Source organism: Saprolegnia parasitica (genome assembly GCF_000151545.1).
Source record: "Saprolegnia parasitica CBS 223.65 unplaced genomic scaffold supercont2.11, whole genome shotgun sequence".
Lineage (NCBI taxonomy): Eukaryota > Oomycota > Saprolegniomycetes > Saprolegniales > Saprolegniaceae > Saprolegnia > Saprolegnia parasitica.
Genome location: NW_012156405.1, coordinates 671,517 through 696,625, shown reverse-complemented (window position 1 = coordinate 696,625; position 25,109 = coordinate 671,517). Strand labels below are relative to the sequence as shown.

The 25,109-nt window shown below is 57.5% G+C and overlaps 9 protein-coding genes across 9 annotated transcripts; 6 read left to right on the top strand and 3 right to left on the bottom strand.

The window, feature by feature from the left end:
* Positions 1 to 23: 23 nt before the first annotated feature.
* On the bottom strand, positions 24 to 2,884 carry SPRG_04295 (TKL protein kinase). Its single transcript, XM_012342890.1, has 3 exons — positions 662 to 2,884; positions 355 to 608; positions 24 to 301 (listed from the first exon to the last, which is right to left on the bottom strand). The coding sequence occupies exons 1-3, from the start codon at positions 2,875 to 2,877 to the stop codon at positions 108 to 110; spliced, it is 2,664 nt and encodes an 887-aa protein (XP_012198280.1). The 5' UTR covers positions 2,878 to 2,884; the 3' UTR covers positions 24 to 107.
* A 731-nt stretch (positions 2,885 to 3,615) lies between these two features.
* On the top strand, positions 3,616 to 5,529 carry SPRG_04294 (hypothetical protein). Its single transcript, XM_012342889.1, has 7 exons — positions 3,616 to 3,674; positions 3,740 to 3,913; positions 3,960 to 4,050; positions 4,092 to 4,350; positions 4,403 to 5,019; positions 5,074 to 5,129; positions 5,175 to 5,529. Exons 2-7 carry the CDS (start codon positions 3,827 to 3,829, stop codon positions 5,457 to 5,459), a joined length of 1,395 nt encoding a protein of 464 aa, XP_012198279.1. The 5' UTR covers positions 3,616 to 3,674; positions 3,740 to 3,826; the 3' UTR covers positions 5,460 to 5,529.
* SPRG_19626 (hypothetical protein) lies at positions 5,434 to 7,883 on the bottom strand. Its single transcript, XM_012342959.1, has 13 exons — positions 7,392 to 7,883; positions 7,286 to 7,348; positions 7,171 to 7,239; positions 7,066 to 7,122; positions 6,899 to 7,025; positions 6,740 to 6,839; positions 6,551 to 6,683; positions 6,351 to 6,497; positions 6,145 to 6,303; positions 5,961 to 6,089; positions 5,810 to 5,914; positions 5,635 to 5,760; positions 5,434 to 5,584 (listed from the first exon to the last, which is right to left on the bottom strand). Exons 1-13 carry the CDS (start codon positions 7,878 to 7,880, stop codon positions 5,501 to 5,503), a joined length of 1,788 nt encoding a protein of 595 aa, XP_012198349.1. The 5' UTR covers positions 7,881 to 7,883; the 3' UTR covers positions 5,434 to 5,500.
* Positions 7,884 to 8,805: 922 nt separating this feature from the next.
* On the top strand, positions 8,806 to 9,406 carry SPRG_04291 (hypothetical protein; the record flags this gene model as incomplete). Its single annotated transcript, XM_012342888.1, has 3 exons — positions 8,806 to 9,039; positions 9,102 to 9,269; positions 9,329 to 9,406. 3 exons carry the CDS (start codon positions 8,806 to 8,808, stop codon positions 9,404 to 9,406), a joined length of 480 nt encoding a protein of 159 aa, XP_012198278.1.
* Positions 9,407 to 9,601: 195 nt separating this feature from the next.
* SPRG_04290 (hypothetical protein) lies at positions 9,602 to 14,111 on the top strand (the record flags this gene model as incomplete). The annotated part of the gene is made up of 10 exons (XM_012342887.1): positions 9,602 to 11,585; positions 11,651 to 11,658; positions 11,702 to 11,809; positions 12,231 to 12,365; positions 12,414 to 12,587; positions 12,638 to 12,728; positions 12,776 to 13,010; positions 13,056 to 13,669; positions 13,722 to 13,777; positions 13,828 to 14,111. 10 exons carry the CDS (start codon positions 9,602 to 9,604, stop codon positions 14,062 to 14,064), a joined length of 3,642 nt encoding a protein of 1,213 aa, XP_012198277.1. The 3' UTR covers positions 14,065 to 14,111.
* Positions 14,112 to 14,727: 616 nt separating this feature from the next.
* SPRG_04289 (hypothetical protein) lies at positions 14,728 to 15,554 on the top strand (the record flags this gene model as incomplete). The annotated part of the gene is made up of 4 exons (XM_012342886.1): positions 14,728 to 14,991; positions 15,041 to 15,136; positions 15,195 to 15,299; positions 15,345 to 15,554. Exons 1-4 carry the CDS (start codon positions 14,740 to 14,742, stop codon positions 15,552 to 15,554), a joined length of 663 nt encoding a protein of 220 aa, XP_012198276.1. The 5' UTR covers positions 14,728 to 14,739.
* Positions 15,555 to 15,598: 44 nt separating this feature from the next.
* SPRG_19625 (hypothetical protein) lies at positions 15,599 to 20,195 on the top strand. Its single transcript, XM_012342958.1, has 10 exons — positions 15,599 to 15,705; positions 15,752 to 16,503; positions 16,552 to 16,695; positions 16,745 to 16,915; positions 16,964 to 17,182; positions 17,231 to 17,374; positions 17,421 to 17,525; positions 17,570 to 17,767; positions 17,818 to 18,132; positions 18,181 to 20,195. The coding sequence occupies exons 2-10, from the start codon at positions 15,847 to 15,849 to the stop codon at positions 20,149 to 20,151; spliced, it is 3,924 nt and encodes a 1,307-aa protein (XP_012198348.1). The 5' UTR covers positions 15,599 to 15,705; positions 15,752 to 15,846; the 3' UTR covers positions 20,152 to 20,195.
* A 1,214-nt stretch (positions 20,196 to 21,409) lies between these two features.
* Positions 21,410 to 22,676, top strand: SPRG_04286 (hypothetical protein). The gene has a single exon (XM_012342885.1). The coding sequence runs from the start codon at positions 21,443 to 21,445 to the stop codon at positions 22,625 to 22,627; it is 1,185 nt and encodes a 394-aa protein (XP_012198275.1). The 5' UTR covers positions 21,410 to 21,442; the 3' UTR covers positions 22,628 to 22,676.
* A 365-nt stretch (positions 22,677 to 23,041) lies between these two features.
* SPRG_04285 (hypothetical protein) lies at positions 23,042 to 24,426 on the bottom strand (the record flags this gene model as incomplete). The annotated part of the gene is made up of 2 exons (XM_012342884.1): positions 23,119 to 24,426; positions 23,042 to 23,054 (listed from the first exon to the last, which is right to left on the bottom strand). Exons 1-2 carry the CDS (start codon positions 24,372 to 24,374, stop codon positions 23,042 to 23,044), a joined length of 1,269 nt encoding a protein of 422 aa, XP_012198274.1. The 5' UTR covers positions 24,375 to 24,426.
* Positions 24,427 to 25,109: the final 683 nt, after the last annotated feature.

Here is a 25,109-nt window from a genome sequence, read left to right as displayed (position 1 = left end):
AATTTTTGACCAAAACAACATCAGAGTGTGAATCAGAGTTGTTAGTTGGTTGCATATACGCAGGAGAGATAAAACATGAGCAGTCGACGCTCAAGATAGGCAATGTATCAGCGGTGCCCACCGGTGGGGGACGACGCGCGCTGCCCCAGCACCTCGTCGCGCATGCTTTCGAGGAGCGGTACAATCTGGTTGAACGCAGGTCGGGCGTCCTGCTTGCGATTCCAGCAGTCGCGCAGAAGGTTTACGAGGCACGTCGGTGCACCCTCGGGTGGAATCGGGCGCAGGTTGCCACACGCAACGCCTGGTCCGCAGCAGTCAAGACACATTGTCCACAATGGCTGAAGACAATCGCACCTTTCATGACCTCGCTCGAACCCATGGCTGGGTACGGCTCAGACCACGCGAGGACCTCCCAGACGATGATCGAGAAGCTGTACACGTCGCAGGGCGTGCCGTACTTTTCGCCGCGGAGGACTTCGGGCGCGACCCAGAGCGGGCTGCCGCAGATGGACATGGTTTTGCCAACTTCGCGAAATTTCGACAAGCCAAAGTCGGCAATTTTAGTGCGCATTTTCTCGTCCAAAAGGATGTTTTGCGACTTGAGGTCCCTAAAATCAGCGCATTATTTTCGCATTGAAAACCCCCATAATAAGGAGCCAACCGATGGATGACGACGGGGTTGTGGTTGTGCAAGTACGCAAGACCGCGCGCCATGTCGAGCGCAATGTTGTAGCTGAGATGCCGGAGCATATCGGCCGGCGGCGTGTCGTGCTTGTGGTAGTAGTCGAAGAAGCTGCCGTTGATGAGGAGCTCGGTCACGAGGAGCAAGTTGGGCGGGTTGGAGCACGACCCCATAAAGAGAACGATATTCGGGTGGTGGAGCCCCTTCATGATCGAGCACTCTTTATGAAACTCGGCGAGCGTGTTCTTGGGCACGGCGCCGATCGGGAGCTTCTTGATGGCCACGGGTGTCCCAAAGTACGTGCCTGAGTAAACGACGCCAAAGACGCCTTTGCCGATCGCATCACCGAGAATCACATCTTTCTCTGTGATCAAAAACCCATCTTCGGGCTCCGGCACGTTGGCCGCGACCAGCTTGCGATCGGGAAAGATGATGTGGTCTTCCCACACCTCTTCGCCAATATACCCGGTGAGCACTTGCTGGAGAACGCCAATGATGGTCGTAAACGTCGGGCGGTGGCTCGGGTTCGTGTCCCAGCACTTGGTCATGAGCGGCGCCATGGTCTGCAGCGCGACGTGGTCAAGCGGCGAAAGCGGCGCAAAGTCAGTCGGGCGCTTCCCGGACTGCACAATGAAGGGCACGGCGTCAGGCGAGACGCTCTCAAACGGACTGGCCCCGCTCATCGCCTCGTACAAGATGATGCCGAAGCTGTAGACGTCGCTCATTTCGGTGTGCTCTTCGCCGTTGAAGACCTCGGGCGCGATCCACATGGACGTGCCGACGTACGATCGGGTCATTGACGACGCTGTGAAGCTCTCGTCGCGCATCTCCTTGAGCTTGCTCAGGCCAAAGTCCGAGACCTTGCAGCGCCAGTCGGCGTCAATCAGGAGGTTGATCGACTTGAGGTCCCGATGGATGAGCGGTGGCGACGACGAGTGCAGAAAGTTCATGCCGCGCGCCGAGTCTAACAGCATCCGCAGCAAAAGCGACCAGTCGATCTTGAGCTCGTCCGAGTGAAGAACACCGTAGACACTCCCTTTCGGGCAGAGCTCCATGACCAACCCGACGTACTCTGGGTGCAGCATGACACCCATAAACATGACCACGTTCGGGTGGCGCAGCTGGGCCATGACGCTCGCTTCGGCGCCAAAGTTGGTGACGATCGTCTGCGTGTCGCCCCGCAGCGTGATCTTCTTGACCGCGACGTTTGTCTCCTTCCAGCGCGCCGCGTACACGGTGCCAAACGTTCCCGACCCGAGCTCGGCGCCAATGACGACGTCTTTCGGGTCAATGTGGCAGTTGGAGTTGAGGATGCCTTGGTGCTGGCCTTCGTTTGAGACTGCGACGCCGCCGCTGAACCACCCGGTCATCTCCATCGTCATTTGGATCTGGACGTTCTCTTTGGCGAGGCGCTCGGTCAAGACAAAGTCCCGCCGCTCTTCGTACTCCCAGTTCCACGAAAGAAATGCGAGGAGAATCGAGTAGAGCACGATCGCAACGTTGCATGTGCCCGGGGTGCTCATGGTAGTGACGTCGACGAGCGCTGCGTCATTGATGTCGAGGGCGTACCGGACCCACGCGAGGAGGAGGAACGTGATGCCGCTCGCGGTCATGATGAACATGGTTTCGAGAAAGCTCATGCCAGTCGACGACGTAATGCCGAGCGAAAAGAGGAATTGAACCCACACGTTCTTCTCGCTCACGTTCGTGCCCGCGGCCGTCGTATCGAGGAGCGCGCAGATTTGGGCGACGAGGCAAATGAGCATGAGCATGAGCGGGTGGTCCTGGAACTGCTGAAAGAAGATCGAGACCGAGAAGCCGCAGCAGCCGACGATGCACGGGAAGATGACGACCCTCGGAAACTCCTCCCACTGGTTGGTGTCGTTCTTCTTCAGAAGCACTTGCATGATGACCAAGAGCGGGATGAAGAAGGCGGTAATGTTGGCACCGAACCGCAGCCGGCGCCGGTACTTGCGCTGACGCGACTTGCGGAAGCGCGCCTCGAGCTCGACGTCGGAAAACTGCAGCGAGATGAACGACATTTCAAACTCCTCGGTCGACCGCTTGGCGTTGCTGTTGCGGAAGAACTTGCCGACCGTCTTGGACGGACTCAGCGACGGCATCTTGAGCGGCGATGTCTCCATGTCTTCAGCGTTCGGCGTCACCTTGGGCATCGGGCGCTTCCCCGTCGCCATCAGCTAGATCGACGCTCCACGGACGGCGAATGCTACAATGGCGCCAACCGACGCGCCAACTATTTCAGGCGCCTTTCTTGAAACCACCATCTTGGGTGGCGTGATCGTAGACCAACGATCGCTCGTGTCTCGCCAGCAACACGATAGGACCCCTTTCGCACATGCAGTGCGCCTTGCGACATGCATTTGATGCATGGACCCCACGCAGCAAGGTCGCGCCGATCTTGTCCCGGTATCAAGCTGTGGGGAAGGGTCACGACATGCTCGTCGAGAATGAAGCAGTTGCGAGGGAGATGTGCTCGGTGCAGCAGTGTTACGTCGTGCTGTGCTAAGCGGCTCTATGAGCTCGTCAAAAAGCACTGATCAAAAGTGCTGCTTGTACGACTAATGTGGATTTGTCTGACATCCTGGGGACTGGAGACGTCGGGGTCGGGCTCCAAAGCTCGAAACGACTTTTACACACACTATTTCATTGCATATCATGTTGCGTCGGGATGCAATAGTGTATTGTGCCTTGTTCTTCGTGCACGCCGATCCATTGGCGGATTGGAGACACAATGTGGCCAATCCAAACGCTTCGTCGATGCCATTGGCCAAAAAGATGATGAAAAAAAAGAGCGGTGCAAGATCGCAATCTCGGAATGGGCCGCCCGCGGAAGCTCAAGCGCCACGTGCTCCTGCTGCTGAGCCTCCTCGTCTTTGGCAGCACGTACTGCTACGACAACCCGGGCGCGCTCAAGAGCCAGCTGCAGCAGCGCTTCCACGCGATTCCCAAGGCCCAGTACGAGGTCCTCTTTGTATCCTTTTTCCCATCTACCTCGATGATCGATGGCACGACATGGCCTTACATCATCGCCGGCAGAACCTCTCGTACAGTCTCTACTCGGTGCCCAACGTCATCTTGCCCTTTTTTGGCGGCCTGCTCGTCGACAAGTATGGCGTGCGCGCCATGACGCTCGGGCTCTCGGCCATCGTGCTCCTCGGCCAAGTCGTCGTGGCGCTTGGCTGCACCTTCAAGAACTTTTACATCATCCTCGTAGGCGCTCATGGCATGCGCTCGCTCATGCACGTCGTGGGCGTAGGCGGGCCGCGTCATCTTTGGCCTTGGCGGCGAGACCATGTGGGTCGCCCAAAGCACCTTTATGACCCAATGGTTTGACAGCACGGAGCTCGGTACGACGTCTGTACGACTTGCAATGACGTGGCGTCTCTAGCGTTCGCCTTCGGCGTCAACACGTGCATTGCCCGCATGGGCACGGTCCTCAACGACAAGCTCAGCCCGATCATCGCTGACGAGTACAGCGTCTCGGCCGCGCTCTGGGTCGGTGTCGTTCTCTGCGTCGCATCGCTCCTCTGCAACGTCCTTCTCGCCCACATCGACCGGCGAGCCGAAGTCGTCCATGGGTCGCTCGTTGCCAAGCTCGATGACGTCGACACGGCGCCGCCTCGCCTTCGCGACATTCGCCGCTTCAGGTAGCCTCGCTGGGCCCATAAGACCACTCGTCATCGCCGTCCTATCTCGTAGCTGGTCGTTCTGGGTGATTGCGGTCAAATACGTGGTCTTTTACGCGTGCATTGGGCCTTTCAACAACGTAGCGAGCTCGCTCTTCATGGAGCGCGAGTATTTCAAGACACCGACGTCGCCCGACTGCCAGCGCTGCGGTCTCGGCGCCTACGAACTCTACTGCGATGCGATTGCGCCGTCGTGCCCGCCCGTGCCGCCGTTTAGCTGGCCGCTGCCACAGCTTTCGGCCAACTGCTCGATCGAGACGGCCGCCGACCAGTACCGCTGCAGCAACGTACCACCCTACATTCAAGACGAAGGCATCAACTGCGACGACAGTGCATGGCGCAACGGCAAGTTCACGGCCATGTACTGCGCCAAGAAGAGCGCGGCCGCCGAGACCGCGGCGTCGACGATGAGCATCGCGCCTCTCATCATCGCGTTCCTGGCGCCGCTCTGCGGCAGCCTCATCGATGCGATCGGCCTGCGACCGTTCTTGGCCCTTGGCGCCGAGATGGCGCTCGTCGTGGCCCACTGCATCATTGGTTTTATGCCCGAGATACCCGTGGTCTGGCCGCTCGTGCTAATCGGTGTCGGTGCCTGCTTCTTCTCCTCTTCCATGTGGCCCTGCGTACCATGTCTGCTCTTCACTGCCAAGTTCCATGGACGTTCTCATGGGTGTAAGAACGTAGATGTCGTCGAGCCGCGCTTTGTAGGCACGGCGTTCGGGGCCATGACGTCGTTTTCGGTACCACCGAACCCTGCCCTAACCCGAATGACCAGTGATATGTAGAACATGGGCCTCGCGGTCGTGCCGCTGCTTGTCGCGTCCGTGTACAACGCGTCGGGCAAGTACATTCCCGACGTGGTCCATGTGTTTTTGGGGTTTGCGAGCCTCACGGTTGCCTTTGGATTGCTGCTGGCGATCATGGACGTCGCCAACGGCTACCGGCTCACACGCAAATCCTTGTCGCCGATGCTCGAGAAGCAGCACTCGCTTGGCGACGCGTCGTCGTCATCGCTTCTCGACACCCTGCTCATGGACGAGGACGAGGACGAGGAAGACGAGGATGTGTAGATGACTCTCTAGTGGTTACAATGCGACGACGACGATGAGTGTTATTTCCAATCGGGCCGCGCCACTCGGGGCTTGGCGTTTTTGTTTTGCATGGCTTTGGCGATTTCCATGCTCTTGGCAATGCGCTAGTGCATCATAGATCTGAGCTGACGCTCTGTCAGAGAAGAGAACGCACCGAAATGTACCCTGGGACTTCTTTTGTGCGGGGTTTGAACGTGCACTCGCGGAATTCTTGAATTTCTTGTTGCTGCAGCGCTTTGCGCTGCTTCTCGTAGAGCTTGAGCGTTTGTTCTTGGAGGCGCTACAACCAGATAAGAGTCGTGCGTGCACGTAGAGCGATCGGTGCGTACTTGAACGTAGGTCTCGGGGCTCGAGAGCACCTTGAGCTTGCCTTCACCACGGTGGTCGTTGACCTGCGGCCGAAAGGTTAGCTGCGCCATCTCGCCTTGCTCCATCTAGATCCCAATGTCCAGCATTACTCTCGACATAAGAAGAGGTGACCTTGAGCTTCATGAGGCGCTGGGAGGTTTCTCGCTTGAGGAGGTCGCCGCGACTGAGCTCCGTGACCGACCGCCCCGCACGTTTCGTGCTGGCTTCGTTGATTTGGGGGTGAAAGGTACACTGAGGGTCCTACATCCATCACGCATCGTCGAGAGAGGGATGGAGACGACGACAATGTATCAACCTGGAGCTTGATACTCTTTTTTTTAAGCTTCTCGTGCTCCTTGCGCAGCGCGTACTTGGCGACGCGTTCAATAAAGTCGCCTTTCCGCCCTTGCTGCATGATCTCGACCGACTTTTTGTTGATTTCGGGCTTGAAGTCAAACTCGGTTCGCTGCCGCGCCTGTGTCCACCGTGTCATTGTTGGGACTAAAAAGACGCCACGCGTACCGACTCCAACTTGGCGTGGCGCTCACGCTGCTTGGCCTCTTGGCGGTGAACAAAGGCTTCAAAGCGTTGCTGGCGTGCCGCGACCTCGGCGCTGTCGTCGGTGCGCGCTGAGCCCGCCGAGCTCGGTCGCTGCTTGCCGCGGCCCGCCTAGTTAGTTGCCGCAGCTAAATATCGGTTGATCGAATTCTTTAATGTCGTACGTGGTGACCGCGGTTGATACGAATGTCGTCTTGACTGTGCACCGACTCGGACCGGAGTGAGCCGCCGCTAGAGCTATTGCCGCTGAGCATCGAAGGGTGTTCGTCAACGCCGTCGTAGCCCGTGAGCGGGCGGCTAGACAGCAAGTGATATTGCCGTCTGCACGGTACATGACAATATTGTCGATGGACCTGAGCCGGTCAAAGATATTTTGCTGCGTATAGAGCTGGGCCGACACCATGTCTTTGGGAATCGGGTTGATCTTGGGGCTAAACGTACACTGCTCCATCTCTATCCATGTATCCGCATGTATACTATCCAACGGCCATCTTGGATACAAAAAAGAGTACCCAAGGTGGGCACGTCGGGTGCAAATTTCTTGTACGCCTTCTCCTTGTACTTGGAGCGCGCGATCGACGAGTACGCACTCTTGGTCACGTGCGGCCGAAACGTACACTCGCGCTGCCGGTCCTCGTCCTACCAGTGCGATAGTACAATATGTCATCTCCTCGGTTACCTCTTGCTCCCTTGCGCGCACGGCTAACTCGTCCCGCAGTTTATAGTTGACGACATCCTGAACACATCAAAAATGATACCAATGCTGGGACTAAAGTCGAGGCACCTTGTACAGGCGGTCCGAGACCGTGTCGGTGCTCCGGCTTCGGAGGCGCGACGCCACTTTTTTGGATTTCTAGACAGGCCACGTCATGCATCGTGGAAGATGAGGGTCGATATACCGGATTGATGGCGGGCGAGAAGGTGCATTCGACGAGCTCGGACTCGAGCTGCTCTTGCTTGAGCTACGCAACGTGAGCACAATCAGTGAGCAAGGCAGGTGCGTACCCGCTCCTTGAGACTCTCCTTTTGCTGCTTCCAGCGAGAGACGCGGACATGGAACGAGTCTTCGTCGAGGTACTGTACATAGCGCTGCGGTGAAGCGGCTTCGTACGCTTCGTTGCAGGCCGGGTTCGCGTCGTCGCTGAGGCTGCTGGCGCCCGAGGACGACTCTTGGTACGTCGCGGGCACGTAGAACGACCGGCCAATCGAGTCGATCGACTTGGGCGCGTCATCAACGGTGACGATGGGACTGCGCTCGGCCGCAAGGCGGCTCGCGAGCAGCTGGTGCACGCTGATGATCTTGGCCTGGTCGTGTGAGACGCCGGCGCGGTCGGGCTCGAGCACTTGCAGCGTTTGGCGGGGCGGCGCCTCGGCCGGTACCTCGGGCGTCGATGGCTGCAGCTTGGAGAGCTGCTGGAAGAGCTCAGCCTTCGAGATCTCACCCGACTTGAGCTGCTGCATGAGCCCCGAGATCGCATGCGCCTTCGGGTTCATCGTGGCACAAGAATAACACTAGAGCACGAAGGGTCACACGCGATCCGGAAACGTCCGGATAAAAAGGCAACGTGGCTGCGCGCACGCAACTTTACCAGCTGTCGATGGCGTTGCCACGTCATACACGAGCGATTGCACACATCTTGTTGTAGCGTTGCACAAGCTCAAACAAAAGAAAGGATTACATGGGTTAAGCGGGCTTGTGCCATCGATTGCGGCGCGTCCAAGCAGTCGTTCAAGGCGTACAAGCTGGCGTGCCACTCGAGTCCAGCGGAAGACATGTGTACATGGACCAAGTAGAACAGGGCCTCTGCCGTACCTGCGCGTTGCGGGCGTGTCCGAATGGCTGGGCCTGTCGCTGACATCGCAACAGGCGACCGCCGTTCAGGCCAAGTACCCGGCGGGTATCGTTCCAAGCGACGCTATCACGTTCGACCACTCGGCACGGGAAGACGTGTGTGTATTGCGCAGCACATCTACGTCATTTGAGCGTTTCGCCCCGTGTATTGAGCACCATTTTGGTCTCGCATACCACTGCTACCCATTGAGCTCTCGCACTTGGTCATTGACACGACGGGCGACGTGAGTCTCTAGCGCTCGCAGCAGCCGCCGCCGGGCACTTTTGGCTCAGTCATCATCTTGCTGCCGTCGTGTGCCGAGGGCGGCGATATTTCGTTTGCGTACGAAGATCGCGTCGAGTAGTGGCACGCGCCGCGGTCAGCACTGCTCTTTGCGGCCTTTTACAACGCGACTACGATGCACACAACGCCAATTCGCTCTGGTCGCGTCGTCGGTCTTGTTTCAACTATGTCATCAAACACGTGTCGAAGCCGATGATGGCGCCGTCGCTGGCATCAACGCGCTCTCGCCCTTGGCGACGACCAAGTCTCCGCTGCTCGGTCTTCGCGCTCACCTATGTTATAGCATGGAGGTGGGCCACCTAGAGGATTCCGACGTGACGCAGCTCCTCGCGCCGCAGGCCATCGACGCCTACGATGTCGTCCTCGCTGGCCTGCGCGACCACAAGAACGGGATGCAAGAGGTCTCGAACGGTGTACCATGCTCGCGGACGCCGCTCTTCATTGCCAAGACGTTTGAGACGCGTCTGCCATCGTTTCCGCTCGATCGTCCGGACATGGAGGACACACACATGCCAAGCGTGTCATTTTTTGGCCTACAGTCGCGCGCCTGTATCATTTTGATCTCGACGATGCGATCCAGGGTGCTCATGACGACTTCTTCTTCTACGGCCTCGACGACGAACACGCCAAGCTCGAAACATTCCTCACGATGACGACCGTTGCGTATGGCATTGAGGCCTTCTTGCGGCCGCACCCACTCTGCCACGAATTCGTGCGCGTGACCTCCACCAATGAGATCCAAGAGGAGGTGCCACGGCGTACGATGGGCCTCTGGAAAAATGGCCGTTCTTTCCATCGAGATTATAGATGTTGCCGCTTTTGGCGCTGCTTGGGCCTTGCCGGCGCGTCATGTCATTTGCAGAAATGAATATTTCCTGGATCTGACACATCAATTATCGCGCGCAGAAGAGCCTTGGTGTATGAGGCCTGCAGAAAGAATATGAGTTCTCTAGGCTATACCAAATGACACGGCCCGGGTGTCAGCTGAGTGGCAACCAATTCCTGAGCGTTATAGACAAAACCGAAAGTGCGTTTTCGGCGCTAAGAATGCACGGTGCGGTGATGTCCTTCTACACCTCGATGAGCCGATTTGCTGCGTTCGCTGCCATCTTTTACATCTTGTTCGTCGACATCACAGGGTCGTTTGCGACCAAAGACAGCATCAAGGGCGTCTCGGAAGAGATGTTCAACCCGAGCAACCGCTACTCGCAGTCGTACATCCTCTCGTTTGTTCAGGCGCTCGTCACAAACAACCCGCTGCCAATGAACGCAACGACGGTGCTGCCGCCAGGAGCTGCGAGCCTTCTCTACTTGGACGCAACCGATCCAAGCAACCATTCAACACTCGGCTTCAACCGTGATGGATGCCTCCAACCGCTGAGCAGTGACCACATTTACACGTCATCGTACGTCGCAAGGGTGCTTCCGCTCATGCTTGACGGCCAGAGCTGGCATTCAATCAACCTCACGGCCGACTGGGTTCTCGTCGACTGCAGCTTCCAGGGGCGGACGCTCGGAGATACGACGGCATTCAAAGTTCATGTTGTGGACCGTCAGTTCTCGCGGCTCACGTCCATTTTCCTGCAAACGATGATGATCGGGCACCCCTTACAGCAGTGGAGTGCGGCCTGTGGCACTGCAACCATCTCAACGATGGACCTGTCCACCGTGCGCTGGCAAGACGGTGCGCTGACTTCGTCGCAGGAGGCCACGTACGATGTCATGGTCGGCACAGAGTTTCCCTATGTCGACTACCCATTCGACTATGTACGGCTGCTCAACCCCGCGAGCCGGTCCGGGGCGTGGGAGGCCGTGATCGTAGCCACGGGTGAGCCCGTGACGATCTCGGGCAGCACTGGCACGTACCGGTACTCGCCGCGCACTCAAGGTCGATACAGTTACTTTGTGTGGCAGCTCCCAACGAACCCGATATCGTATCTGAGCAACATCCAGTGGGTTAACGTTGTCTATACGGTCGACTCATGGGCGTGGGTTCGATACATCTTGGACATGGGCATCAGCCTCATCCTCACCACCGATACCGTCGTCGGTGTCATTGCGTCGTTCAATATCTACCGCACCCAGCGCATTGTTTGGATTCCCGACGTCTACCCGGGCATCCAGGCCGAAATCATGCTCCGGAGTCTTCTTCTCGTTGCGATCTGCGTCACGACCGACTGGTGGCACCTCTTCGAGTACTGCATGGTCAAGTACACGGCGCGACAGTCATGGGGCTACACCGAGTTTGTCCTGGACGCCGTCGTCCGCTCCGATCTCCAAGTGCTTTTTCTCGCTCTCTTCCAGCTGATCGCGAGTCTTCTGGGACTCCGCCTTCACGTCGCCCTCCTCCTGGCCATCTACTTTGGCTGCTACACGTCGTGCGACGCGATCATTACCGCCTGGCCTCTGCAAGCCGAGGCCGCATCCGCTTGGCTCTACCACAACTACCTCCTCAACACCCTTGTGGCCAACGGCGGCATGGACATGTGGGCCTACCACGAGAACTACGAGACGTCCTGGGCTGTCATGGCCGCCCAACTCGTCTGGTTTCTTCTGGCGCTCGCGATTGCCACCTCGTATGTTGTGCTCGCGGTGGTGCAGACAGGGTACACGCGCCGCCGACGTGCCAACGTTGTCTCTGACAGCGGCTCCATCGACGGTCTGTCGTCGATTTCTGGACCGTCGAGCCGCCACCTCTCATTCACGCTCATCAAAAGTAGTTTCAAGGCCGCCTTTGACGCAAACCGCGTCTTCAAGATGAATGTCAAAGCGACCGAAGCCACCATATTCGAGCGCCACGTGCGGCGGGACCAGATGACAACGTTTGGGCTGGTCGCGCCGCTGACTGATCACGTCATCATCGACGACGTCGTTCACGCGTCGCGCTCGCTCGTTTGGCTGCTTGGCTTCGTGCTTCTTGCCGACGACGTCCTTCTATTCATTGAAGATGTGCCGAAACTCTGGCTCAACGCGCTTTTGGCCCGCGATGTGTTTGCAATTTACGGCTACAAGCTCAACGAGACGAAAGACTCGATTGCGCCGCTGCCCGAGCGCATCTCAGCGGGTAGTTACGGTCCCAGGGAATTGATTGCGCTCTCGCTCAAGCCGCTGCGATGACGATGCTTCCAGTCTCCTTGGTAGAAACCGCGACATGGCAGTCCCTATCGTCATTATTACTAGCCGCGCTTGCGCTCCAAGACGTGCGTGTGTCTTCAGCTACCCAAGACGACCAAAGCGCAGCTCAAGCAGCTCCAGACGATCCAATTGTCGTGGCTGCTCGACCGAGCCGTGCGTTTTAAACGCATGCAAGACTGTGCGCCGTACTCACGCATGCCAGACACGATGGCTGAACGCTTCGGGATGGGCGTTCCCGTCAAGTTTGTTTGGTACAAGACTATCCGTGCGAGGCGCAAAAATCGATTGGCTAAAAAGAAATATATATCCACCAATCCAAATGGCGTATTTCATCCGACCGTAATACACATATCTCTCGTTGTAGGCCGTTTCCAGCGGCGCAACCTTGTCTATCATGCTCCCCCAAGTGTCTTATATCTATGGACGGAGTTTCAGCGATTTCATTTTTCAACACGTGCCGCCGAGCGGATCGCCCACGGCGGCATCAGGCGTGCTACCGAAGTTCGAAGCCATCCATTCGAAGTTTGCGTCAAGATACCGGAAGAAAGGCCCGATGCGTGGGTCGGCGTGGCAGCGGCGAAGCGTCCTAGCGCTCTCGAGCCTCTTCGTACTCGGGAGCACGTACTGCTATGACAACCCTGGCGCGCTCAAGACGCAGCTGCAGCAGCACTTTGGCCGCATCCCGCGTGCCGAGTTTGAATTCTATTTCGTACGCGGCCACCTCCAGTTTTCATAGTATGTCCACAAAGCCACGTAGAACCTCAGCTACAGTCTCTACTCGGTGCCCAACGTCCTCTTGCCTTTCTTTGGCGGCGTCCTCATCGATACGTACGGCGTCTCGATCATGGCGCTATTGCTGGCGTCGCTCATCCTCGCCGGTCAAGTCGTGACGGCGCTCGGGAGTTCGTTTGAAAACATCTACCTCCTGCTCGTACACCTGCGTCAATGCATCAATGCGACGTGTGTCTGATGCGAGTCTAGGCTGGTCGTGTCCTCTTTGGCCTTGGCGGCGAAACCATGTGGGTGGCGCAGACCACATTTGTGACCCACTGGTTCAGCCCCATGGAGCTCGGTGCGTTGACTATTAAAGACAAGTTGACGATCGAAAGTGTGGCGTAGGCTTTGCAATTGGCATCAACAACTGCGTCGCGACGCTTGGAACGCTTCTCAACGACGTGTTGAGTCCGTGGATCGCAGCCGCCTTTGACGTGACCTTTGCCCTCTGGACCGGCAGCTTTGTGTGCGTCTTCTCGCTCGTTGCAACGATTCTCTTGGTGCGACTCGAGGCAAGGGTGCCATCTAGAAAAGCACCACCAGCTGCATCCGTGCGTCTCTGGGACCTGCGGCACTTTAGGTACATACTCTCATTTCTTGTTCGGCTTTGGAGGCAAATGTGTAGCCTTGGTTTTTGGCTCATTGCGGCGCTTTACATTGTGGTGTATGCGTGCACGGGGCCATTCACGAACGTGGCAGGCAGTGTCCTCCTCGAGCGCAACTACTTTGTCGAGCCGCCGATGCACTGCCGTCGCTGTGGCCTCGGCGCGTACACGAACCGCACCTGCGAGACGCTCGCGCCATCGTGCCCACAGTCGCCGCCGTGTGCGTGGCCGCTGCCGCAGCTCGCATCCAACTGCTCGATCGTCTCGGCGTTCGACCAATTCAAGTGCAAGAAAGGCCCACCCTACCTCCAAGACGATCAGATCAACTGCGATGCGACGGCGTGGCGCCATGGGCCCCTTACGCACACCTACTGCAGCAAGAAGATCGACGCGACCGCCAAAGCGACGGCCATGATGGCCATCACGCCGCTCGTGTCGGCTGTCTTTTCGCCGCTCAGCGGCAGCCTCGTCGATAGCCTCGGGGCGCGCGCGGGCTTGGGCCTCGCCGCCGACGTAGCAATCGCAGCGAGCCATTTGCTGGTGCGCTACACGACCAGCGACGTCGCTCTCGCCTTGATTCTCTCAGGGATCGGGCAGAGTTTGTTTGCCGCCGCCATGTGGTCGGGCATTCCATGTACGATTTTCCGATCGTGGCAGGAAGAAGAGGGCTTATTATGAAGAGGTAGTGGTTGTGGCGCCGCGCTACGTGAGCACTGCATTTGGTGCTATCACGTCCCTCTCGGTATCCTGGCGACGGTTGTTTTTCATACAACGTTTGACATTTTGCGTTAGAATGTGGGCCTTGCGACCGTGCCGTTGATTGTGGCGCAGGTCTATAGCCGCCATCAGCACTACCTTCCGTCGGTGGCCAACGTGTTTGTGGTGCTCAGTGCCTGCGGCGTCGTCCTCGGCCTCTGCTTGTTGGTCGCGGACGCCGCTGTCTTGGGTCGCGTCTTGAGCCGGCGCGAGTTGGCCGAGGACAGCGCCAGTACCGAGCGCCTATTGGACGCCACGGACCTCGATCTGTAACATCATTTGTGTCACTGCAGCGTCAATATATGGCCATCGTCCCGTCGAGCAAAGGCGTTGCTGTCGTGGACCTACATGTGCAGTCTACCGGTGCAACCACGACCGCCGGTAGCAGCTGTCGTACAGGAGTATCATGGAGACGATCACCTCGGAAGTGATATCACGTGGTGCAGGCGGTGCTTCGAAGTCGCCCGCCATGTGGCGCGACGGCAACTTCAACGCCGATGTTTGCCAGCGGTAGGTAGGCATTCGGCGCTTTTGCATTGCATTCCCGAAGGGTTGGCTACTCTTGTACCGTGGTGGCTACTGTAGTAGGCAGCTCCAAGGAGCTTGCACGTGTCGCGGTGGGTGGCGGACCGACGGTCGCCACAGTAAACTTCAACGTCGTGTACTATGAAAGTTTGCACTTTTTAAATCAAGCGCTCTGATTGGTCCAAATGCCCTTTGACGCAGCTTCGAGCTTCGGATTTGCGCCAATCGAACGTTAGAACACCAAGGTTCGTCGTGAATATGCATACTTTTGCGATAGCGTAACCCTAAGGTAATGGCCTTGTAGAATTGGCGCAGCTTTTCTATACAAATGACAAGTGTACGGAACGCGATAAAAATGCCGATTCATCGCAGAGCTCGAGGTAGATGCAAAATTTCGCATTTCCATTTTGGCGGCTGCGACGCATGTCGACGATGCAGAGCCTCGCAGGGGATACCCGCAGCTCGTTCAAGGTCATGAGCCCGAAGGACCTCATGGCGCAGCTCCAGAGCAAGGCCAAGGACGATGATGAGGACGACGACGAAGATGATGACGAAGAGGAGATGGACTATAGCGAGACGTACATGGTCGACCTCCTCATCGAAGGCAACATGGTGCCCCTCTTGAAGCGCCTCCAGACCGAGACGATCTCGGAAGACGACTTGCTGGCCGTCACGGTACGCTAGCGCCCCCATATGCGCTCGGAATCTTAGGCGATCTTGCTAGATGGACCTCAACATCCTCTCGGCGGCTGCTCTCTACGGCAATCACAAGGTCGTCGGCCTTGTCTTGCAGAAGACCAACTACAAGCTGCTGCCAGACGTACGTCGTAGACACTTGGCCTCATTCTCGATCGTCGTGCCCATGCAGAGGTGTGTAGTATGCGTACACACCCATCTACTACGCCGTGTACAACAACTTCAAGCGGACGGTCAAGGTGCTTCTCGACCACATACACGGGATCGACCTCTCGGCCACGGACGAGGTAGCCACGCTCGCATCCACGTATTCTTATGCAAATGGCTCGTAGTATGGCTCGACGACGCTGCACATTGCGGCCGCCTATGAGCACAACGAGGTGCTCCAGATGCTTCTGGACCGCGGCGCGCGCGTCGACTTCGCCAACGAGCATGGCGAGACGCCGCTGCACAAGGCCGCGGCCCACGGCAACGTGCTTGGCGTCTCGATCTTGCTGCGGAATGGCGCGTTCGTCAACAAGCTCACGGCGGTACGAACGTAGTTTCCCACGTCCTGTCCTGAGCTTGCACCGATGGGTAGGCGGTGCAACGCCCATGCACGCAGTCGTCTCGTCGTGCGAGGAGCCCGAGAACGCGCGGCAGGTCGTCGACGCGCTGGCGATGGCGTGCGCCAACCTCGACATCAAGGACAACGTACGTCCCATCTTACTGACGATCCTGATCGCATGCGTGTGTGTAGGATGGCCACAGCATCTTGGACGTGTGTGCCACTAATGCGCTGCGCAAGCAGATTGAAAAGGAATTGCCTTCCGCGCCAACTTTCCGATCCACTGCATGGTCCGCAACGGCGACGAGGTGACGCTGCGGTCGTGGCTCGAGCACATCAACGCCGATGCGCTCGCAGCCGGGTCCGAGTGGAAGGGCCGGTACAGCCAAGGCGGCGTCTGGTCGGATGCGAGCTTTACGGTCACATGCTTTGTCGTGCCGGCCGAGAAGGAGTACGTCAAGTACCGCTTTGTCGGCGCCGGCACAGATGCGAATGGCCCGTACACGATCTCGGGGTCATGGCGCGACGACGACGGCATCGAGATGGTCAAGGCGTACTACAGCCAGCGCGTCGAGTACAACGGCAGCTTTGACCCGGACACGCGGCTCTTCACGGGGACGTATGAGGCCGGCAACTCGGAAGGCCCGGTCGAGTTTCAACCGCCGCTTTGGCCATGCAAGCAGTGCAAGGTGCTGATGCCAGTCGAGAATGCCGAATGCGTCGAGTGTGCGGACGTGTCGCTCCATGAAGAGATCAATGACGACTGGATCGAAGACAAGCGGCTCGAGCTTGAAGAGTCCCTTGAGCGCATCGCGGACGAGATCAACAAGGAAGACGAAGATGGCCGAACTGCCATCATGTGCGCGGCCAAGGAAGGCCACCCCAAGATGCTCCATATTCTCTTGCCGTACTACAAGCGCGCCTGGCTATCCAAGACGGACCACGTACGACTGCTTTTGGCGAAGAGAATGTGCATATAACATGCGATGTAGGAAGGGAAGACGGCGCTCGACCACGCGCTGAGCCGCAAGCTCGTGTGCAAGCGCAACGTGGAGAAGAAGACCAACGACGACACGTTCGAATGCATTGAGGTGCTCTGCAGCATCGGCGGCCTCGTTGTGGACCCGCGCTCGATCGTACGATTCAGCTCTTGTACAAGAGCTCACATGCGTGTGTGCTACTTAGCCCAAGCGCATGGCCTTTGAGAAGAAGCACCAAAAGTGCTTTGGCGACTGTGAAAAGACGGTCGAGGAAGTGAGCTTGCCGGCGCTCGCCCAAAACAGCAGCTGGGACGACATTGAAGTGTATTTAAAGGAGCCGCTCACGCCGAGCCTTCTGCACAAGCGCGACGAACACGTACGTCGCTGGCACCGTGTGTCGGGCTATGAGACATGTCGGGATTAGGGCAAGTCGATTCTGCACCACATTTGCGAGAACGGCAAGGCCGAGCTCTTTGCGCTGCTGCAGCGCCAGCCGCACTTTGACCGGGACCTCTGCACGATGGACGGCGAGTTTCCGCTTTTACTTGCAGCCAACAAGTCCAACTTGAAGATGGTCAAGTTGCTCCTGGACGCTGGCGCGGACCCGACCAAGATGGTGACGCCCGCCCACACCGATTACCAGGTACCTTGAACGAATCCCTGGTGACCATGTCGGCACGATTCTGGGTAGAATTTCCGCAAGAACCAGCTTGGACTCGTCGGCGAAGGCAAGTGCTTGACGTATTTGCGCGCCAAGGCGGACCTCAAGAAGAAATACCCGCTCTATTACATTGCGCGCGTCAAGACCTTGGCCGAGGCCGAAGAGCACAAGGCGGTACGATGCGACAGGTGCAAAGCAAACGACACCAATTGCCTCCTAGGCCGAGCGGTCCGCGATGCACGTGGCCGTGTTGCACAAGCTGCCGGTGCTCATTGTGCAGGAGCTCATCGACGAAGACCTCCATGTCGTCCATGCCATGGACAAGGTACCAGACCTTGCCATCGATATCAACAAATAGTATGCCTCTAGAACAAGGAGTCGCCACTCTTTCTCGCGGCGCGGATGGGCTTGGAAGACCACGTGGATTGCCTCCTCCAGAACGACGCCGACGTCGACACGATGAACCACGCGGGGCAGACGCCGCTCATGGTGGCGGCGGTCGCGGGCCACGCCAAGATCGTACAGCTCCTCCTCAACGGCCTTGCCGACATTGACGTCGAAGACGACGTACGTTCGCACTCGTTCTGTCGAGATCCAACTCTTATGTGTGCTTCTAGGACGGCATGACAGTCCTCAAGCTGCTCGACCTGTGGCTCACAAAGAATGTGCCCAAGGGCAAGGGCGTGACGAAGAAGGAGCAGAGCGCGTCGGCGCAAGCCAAGATCAAGACGCTCATTCTCAAGGAAGACCACGAGCGCGAGACGTCCGTGCAGTACCGCGAGAAGCTCGCGAGCTCGCTCGTGGACCTCAATGTGGTTGACGCGTTCAATGGCAACGGGTTTGCCAAGGCGATCAACTGTTCGCCCGTGCTGGGACGCACGTTTCTCAATGACTGCGTGACGATGGACCGTCACTCGGTGCATTTCACTAACGTAAGTGTCTCGATCCATTTGGTGTCTACAACGTGCAATGGACTGTAGATGGGCGAGGTCTATGGCGAGAAGGTCCGGAGCAGTGCGCTCTACTCGGTCCTCAACATGAAGACGGACGACGAGGATCTGATTTACGAAGCGAAAACCGAGTGCCTCGAGCACGTGGTCATGCGTCGCGTGCTTCAAATCAAGTGGGAGCTCGTTGCGCAGCGCAAGTACCTCGAGAACCTCATCATGTACGGGCTCCTCCTCCTCACGATGACGATCTCGTCGATCCTCTTCGACAAAGACTCGATCAAAGCAGAAAAAACGATCGTCAACCCGGTCGACTTGTGCCTCGTCGTTGGCGTCGTCGCCGTCGTGTTTGCTGCGACCGCCTTTGTCATGGTGCAGTGGCTCCGCCCGCGCGCACTCTGGCGGCTAGCGCGCTTCATGTACGACGGCAGCCTCGCGTTCGAACCGACGCTTGCGATTCCGGACCTGCCGAGCTACAAGGAGACGGCCAAGAAGCGTCTTTTCGCCATGACGCTTGTGCTCACGGGAGGCTTTTCGATGCTGGCGTTGGCGACGGTTCTCGTGCTCGATCTCAAGTCGTTCTTTCCATTCTTCAACAACTGCGTGCTCGCCGCGTCGTCGCTCTACTTTATCTTGACCGAAGCCCAAGAGTTCAAGGCGTCGGGCGTCGCGTACTTTGGCGACTTGACCAACTGCGCGCAGCTCTTTGTATACCTCACCATTGTCGCGTTCTACGTCCCGATGAAGCTTGGTATCTTTGGCGCGATGGCACTCCCGATCCCGATCGGCTTTGGCGGCTTCCTCACGATCTTCCTCTGGCTGCTCTCGATCCAGTTCCTCGAGGTCGTCCCGACCGCCAGCTACCTCTTGCCGATGATCTCGAACCTCATGGGCGACATTTGGAACTTCTTCATCCTCCTCGCGGTCTTCCAAGTCGGCATCACGATCACGTACTACCAGATCTTCACCGGCCGCGACGACGATGCGTTCGGGAGCCTCGCGCAGTCGTTCTACACGACGTACTTTATTCTCTTTGGGAACCTGCCGACCGACTCGCTCGGGTCGTTTACGAGCTTTGAGAAGAGCGGCGAGCACTTTCTGTACCTCTTCACGGTCTTTTTGATGATGTTCCACGCGGCCGCGGTCGCGATCATCCTCATGAACCTCCTCATGGCCTCGATGAACAAGACGGTCGACGGCGGCCTCGAGCGCGCGCACACGGAGGCGCTCGCAAGCTATGCGCAGGCCATTTTGCGCCTGGAGCTCAGCATGAACTACAGCACGGAAGAAAACGTCGTGCTCATGCACCTTGCACCCAACGCGCTCAACCCGATCTTTACCGAGCCCGTCCAGAAGGCGCTCCTCAAGGTCACTTTGGAGCAAGAAGAGATGATCCAGAACCACATTGACGCGACCGAGTCGTGGAAGGCCAAGGCCAACGAGCTGGAGACGGCCGTGCTCACAGCGTTCGACGTCTTCTTGCACGGCATTGCGCACGTCGAGCACTTTACAAAGCTGCCGGCCAAGACGATCTTGGCGAACGAGCTCCAGCATGCGGGGATCGCCCGGGCCAAGCTCGTACGCCACTTTGAAGAGGCGGCCAAGTGCCGCGGCCAGCAAGACCGTGTCGCGCTACTGCACAAGTACCAAAAGATCGTGCGCAAGACCTTGTCGGACATGGACAAGGCGCTCCACGACGTCTGGACGCCCGATGTGGACGAGCCCACGCACCTCCGCTGCGTGCTGGCGTACCAGCTCGCGCACCAAGCTGACTTGCACGACGACATTATGGCGACGAGCACGGCGATCGCGACCATCTTTGACGACGCCATTCGTGAAGCGACCGCGGACAAGCAGGAGGAGCCCAAGGCCAGTGACCTCCTCGCGTGTTTGAGCCAAGTGGACGCCAAGGGTGGCGCCGCCGCCGATCAAATCGACGAGATGCGCCGCAAGCTCGAGGAGCTCATGGTGATGATGGCTGCGATCAAGCCGTCGGCGGGCTAGACACTGCACCAAACGATTTTGAATATACACATCTTGCCTGGGAATACTTGTTTCTTGCGTGTGGAGCGCTGCGTCTACGGCCAGTTCGTGCCTCAAGCTCAACGACGCGTACTCGCCGACGCCGCCAAGTGCCAACGAGATTGGAACGCGGGACCCGTGCGGTACACCGTCAAGGTCAAGGGTAAGACGTGCCGCAACTCCGACAAGTGCAACGCTTTCTACTCGCAGTGCGTCCTTAAGTCGCGGGACGTACATCGAGATTGACCTCAACACCAAGACGCTGCGACCAAGTAGTGCTGTACTCTGGACGAGGAGATGCAAGGAAGAGGCGTTTTAACCCTGACGACGCCGTGACACCGCCACCACCAACAATGGCGGATGACAACGATAGGTGTTTCTAGAATGCATGACACATGCAGTACAAAACTCGCGTGTGTAATGTGACAGCTCCATCGACGCCGGCTCTCGACGTATTCCAAGATCCCGGCAGTTTGCAGTGCTGCCATATTCAATTGGATCGAGCTTGAATCTCTGCACTCGCTCTGCGTTCTCGCAGCGTCGACCGTACACTTTGACGTAGCGAATGCCATCTGGTTCGTTATTAACAACATCTGGTCGCGGTGCCACACGAAGCACTATAAAAACATAATGGGAATCGAGTGGCACCTGATATATCTCAGACGATCAGAAGGTATGCATGGCTCCTGATTCAGCAGCCGGTATATCTCTCTACCGGCACGTCGGCTCGGTGGCTCGGTGCCATGGACGTGTGATGCTTCTGTACTGCCACGTACAGCTGACTGACCACGTCGAACAAAGACGTAACCACGAGTCTGGACAGTACGTCTGTACACGCGTCAGGCGTCTTGACACTTTGACGTATCTGGGACACTGTACAGTACGATTACTCGCTAGGAAGCTGTGTCCAGGCGTCGCTGAAACGCGTACCGACCATGCGGATAGGAAATTCAACTCACCATGGTGTAGAGAGCCTCTTGAGAGAACCAAACGATACTTCCATAGGTACACACAAACACCGTAGAATCACTTCGCACTTGCAAAGGACCATTGCTCGGACCTTGAATAGTTGTAGCTGTGCTGGCATTGCAGTGTGGATTCGCCCACCAAACATTACATACGCCTGATGTACAACAACATATGGCAGATCTCTGTACAAGCTGGCTTCACCGCAACCAGCTGCTACGTGCTGTCGTGGCCTAGCTGCAATCCCAGTTGCCGCTCAAGATCCTAACGCACTTTTCAATCGTCCTCTTCTGCAGCATATATCCTCATGAAGCTCTCGTACCTTCCGCTTGCGCTCCTCGCTATCGCCTCGGACCTCGTCTTTGGTGCCAACGCGCCTGGCTTGGCTGCCGGCGTCACGGGCGGCGGCAACGCGACCCCAGTGTACCCCAAGAACATCAACGAACTCAAGGCGTACCTCCAAGACGCGGTGCCCCGGGTCATTGTCCTCAACAAGACGTTCGACTTTCGCAACTCCGAGGGCAAAAAGTCCGAGACGGGGTGCCGCCCCGACTACACTCGCGCCTGCATTGACAAGAAGAACGGCTTCAAGAGTCCGGACGTAATTTTGCAGAGCGGGGGCATGGCCAACACGGGCGGCTGCTCCAACGGCCAGCCGACCCCGATCTCGTACGACATTGCGGGTACAAAGAACCCGCTCATGGTCCGTGGCTCCAAGACGATCCGTGGTGAGGGCAAGAAGGGCGTCATCATCGGCAAGGGTCTCCGCCTCGGCGGCGACAACATCATTCTTCAAAACATCCATATCACGAATCTCAACCCGCACTTGGTCTGGGGCGGCGACGCTATCTACCTCAACGGCAAGGAAGGTAGCCAACCGCTGCAAAAGGTTTGGATCGACCACGTCAAGGTGTCGCTTGTGGGTCGGCAGATGCTCACGACGGACGGTGCTGGCTCCAACAGTATTACCGTCAGCAACTGCGACTTTGACGGGCACACATCGTGGTCCGCGTCGTGCGATGGCCACCATTATTGGACCAACATCTTTGTGAGCAACCTCAAGATGAGCTTCCTCAACAACATCGTCCATCACACGTCCGGACGCGCACCCAAGTTTAGCTCGTCCAACGGCAAGTACAAGCTCCAGGTCCACATGGCCAACAACTACTGGTACGACAACGCGGGCCACTCGCTCGAAGTTGACGACGCGTACGTGCTCTCGGAAGGCAACTTTTGGGCGTCGACCAAGCAACCCAACTTGCCTGAGAAGAAAGGCTCGGTCATGTCGGCCAACAACGCCAACAAGGGCAGCTGCAAGGCCGCGCTGGGTCGCGACTGCGTGCCCGATGCGTTTGTCAACAGCGGTGCGTTCGTCGGGCACAGCGAGAGCGCCGTGCCGCCCATGATGAAGGGCATCGCGACTGCGTACAAGCCGGGTCCTGCCAAACGTCTTACGTTCTCGGTCAAGAACTGGGGTGTCGGCGATTTGTAAAGAGGACTTGTGGCGATGACAGTTTGGTATTCAACTTGATTTTTCTGGATTTGTCTCACTTATAACATGAGCATGCATACGACGCTGGAATGGGGCAAGCAAGGGAATATAAACTTGTTTATTCCCTTGGGGGCAATAGACGACTCGATTGGCGGCTAGCCATTGTGAGTGGCGTGGCGAGTTGGGCTCGACAAGGCTAAAAACATTCTATTGCATTTAAACCAACCAGTAGAACTTGTCAAGTATTGGGTTGGGAAATAATGGCTGGGGATGAGCGTTCGCCACTACATATCGTACTAAGAAGCGAAAGTATTGCTGTCTGCTGAGTCGCCATCGTTGTCAGTTGGCTCGTCACGGACTGCAACTCGGCTGCCATTGCCGTGTTCTGGCTCGTCGCAGATTCTAACTTGCTCGTCACGGCTTCCAGCTGCGCCGCCAAGCTGGCGATCTGCTGGGTCTGGCTCGTCGCTGTCTCACGCAGAGGTACACACCCCGTCTCGCGCTCGTTGCCGGTCGTCTTGTCATTCTTGACGCATTCGGTCGTTGTTGTGACTTCCTTGGAGACGGCGGCCATGATGGTCTTTGTCATCGTCGCGAGTAGATCGTCGAGTGTCGCGTGCTGGTTGAGCTGGAAGAGAAGCATGCACTGGTCGTGGCTGTCCATGTCGTCTGTGTCGTCGCTGCGTCGCCAGACAGACCGCAGCTTCGCCGTGTACAGTCGAAGCACCTTGGCCGACCGCTCCCTCAACTTGTAGAGAACTTCGTCCCGAAACTGACCGCGGCTACGGCGCGCCATATCAATAACCTCCTGCATCTTGGCGCGGGCCTCTTCGAGAACACAGATTTCGTCCCTGAACACTGGAAGCACCTCGATCTTGGTAAAATGAGCCACGTGCGCCAATCCATCCCGGATAAAGTCGAACTGATCGTTCACGACCTTGTCGAGATCGTCCATTTGCTCCATCCACGCCACGCAGTCGTTGGTCGTCACGAGCAAGGCGTCGACTTGGTCCGTCGTGAGGCCCAGCTCTGTCTTACGCACGCGCTCGGTAAAGATGCGATGAAGCACGAGCTTGCCGTCGCTGTCGACATCGTGCGTGAGGTGCCGGACGTCGTTCTCACCCAGGTTCATGGTGATCTCCAAGCGCAAAATGCACCGCGCGTAGCTGATAAGCGCTTGCGTTCTCGCCTTCTCCAGGCCGCTCGTCACCGTCTGGTTCATCAGGGCCAGCAAGACGTTGAGGAGGATGACGACGACGATGGCCGAGTGCAGCATCATGAGAATCGCCAGCCCCGTGTACATGGTGGCTGCGTAGCTGTCACTGACGTCGTCGTAGGCTCGCAGCGCGTCGAGTGGAACTTGGCCAAACATGACAAAGTACGTCGAGAGGAACGATTGACCAAGCGAACTGAACGCGGCGTCCGACGTGAGCACAAACAGCTGGTAAAAGATGAGCGTCAAGCCACATTGGAAAATACCGAAAATCAGGAAAAAGTTCCAAATGTCGCCAAAAAGGCGCGCCATCATCGGAAGGAGGTAGCTGGCCGACGAGACGACCTCCAAGAACTGCAGCGACAAGACCCAGAGCACCAAATTGAAGATGGCGCCGACGCCGACTTGCACAATGTCCGCCGCAGGAATCCAGCGTAGTTTCATGGGTACAAAGAGGCCGAGGATGAGACCATAGTTGACGAGTTGCACGACGTTGATGGTGGCCGCAAAGTACTGACGTCGGTCGCCATGCATCTCTTGAACCTCGTTGACGATAAAGTACGAGGCCGTGAGCCCCAGGAGCGCGTGGTTGAACGTTGCATACCAGGATTCAATATCAAGGGTGCCAGCAGCGTGCAGGAATGGGACAGCGGTCACGACCGTGCCAAGCATCACCAGCAGCACCAAGTGCATGCGCAGATGAGATGGACGGGAACGGTAGTACTCGATCCGAGCGAACGCGGTTCGTGGCCGGAGACCCTGTGCAGTCGCGTAGCCAACAGCGGTGAAACAAACCGTCGTGAGCCCGAGACCGTAGCTCGTGGACGACGACGGCGCGTCACCAAAGAGAATGGACGATATCGTCATCGTCACCAGCAACAAGAGGTGCATCAGCAGTCGCTCGACATACATGCGCCGGCCAAAGAGCTCCCACTTGATCTCGAGGAGCCGGCGAAAAACGGCATGCTCCAAGCATGCTTTTTGGGCCGCAAACGTCTCGTCCGCGTCCTTGAGATTCAGATTCAGGATCGCGTAGAGTGGACTTTCCTTGGCGTTTGTGCCATAGACCACGTTTAGCTACATATAATAATAATGTCAGAACCGCTTCCATTTTGAAGACGCTTTGTACATTGTAAAACGAAATGTCGTGGCGATTCATGTAGACGCAGTCGTTGAGATACGTCTGGACCAGCGCTGCACTGCACGAAACGGCCTTGAGAAATGTGCTCTTTTGAAAAGCGTCGTTGACCCTTAGCGTGACCATGCGCA

What these genes read in the sequence shown, in the direction of transcription:
- SPRG_04295 (XM_012342890.1), bottom strand. Translation starts at nt 2,877, where the DNA reads ATGGCGACGGGGAAGCGCCCGATGCCCAAGGTGACGCCGAACGCTGAA. An exon ending in AACCCCGTCGTCATCCATCG is followed by an intron (nt 609 to 661) that starts GTTGGCTCCTTA and finishes CGCTGATTTTAG; the next exon opens with GGACCTCAAGTCGCAAAACA. An exon ending in TTCGAGCGAGGTCATGAAAG is followed by an intron (nt 302 to 354) that starts GTGCGATTGTCT and finishes GCTGCGGACCAG; the next exon opens with GCGTTGCGTGTGGCAACCTG.
- SPRG_04294 (XM_012342889.1), top strand. Translation starts at nt 3,827, where the DNA reads ATGACGCTCGGGCTCTCGGCCATCGTGCTCCTCGGCCAAGTCGTCGTG. An exon ending in GTTTGACAGCACGGAGCTCG is followed by an intron (nt 4,051 to 4,091) that starts GTACGACGTCTG and finishes TGGCGTCTCTAG; the next exon opens with CGTTCGCCTTCGGCGTCAAC. An exon ending in CATGTGGCCCTGCGTACCAT is followed by an intron (nt 5,020 to 5,073) that starts GTCTGCTCTTCA and finishes GTAAGAACGTAG; the next exon opens with ATGTCGTCGAGCCGCGCTTT.
- SPRG_19626 (XM_012342959.1), bottom strand. Translation starts at nt 7,880, where the DNA reads ATGAACCCGAAGGCGCATGCGATCTCGGGGCTCATGCAGCAGCTCAAG. An exon ending in GCCCCGAGACCTACGTTCAA is followed by an intron (nt 5,761 to 5,809) that starts GTACGCACCGAT and finishes ATCTGGTTGTAG; the next exon opens with CGCCTCCAAGAACAAACGCT. An exon ending in AAGTCCCAGGGTACATTTCG is followed by an intron (nt 5,585 to 5,634) that starts GTGCGTTCTCTT and finishes ATGATGCACTAG; the next exon opens with CGCATTGCCAAGAGCATGGA.
- SPRG_19625 (XM_012342958.1), top strand. Translation starts at nt 15,847, where the DNA reads ATGGTCCGCAACGGCGACGAGGTGACGCTGCGGTCGTGGCTCGAGCAC. An exon ending in GGCTATCCAAGACGGACCAC is followed by an intron (nt 16,504 to 16,551) that starts GTACGACTGCTT and finishes CATGCGATGTAG; the next exon opens with GAAGGGAAGACGGCGCTCGA. An exon ending in ACATTGACGTCGAAGACGAC is followed by an intron (nt 17,768 to 17,817) that starts GTACGTTCGCAC and finishes GTGTGCTTCTAG; the next exon opens with GACGGCATGACAGTCCTCAA.
- SPRG_04286 (XM_012342885.1), top strand. Translation starts at nt 21,443, where the DNA reads ATGAAGCTCTCGTACCTTCCGCTTGCGCTCCTCGCTATCGCCTCGGAC.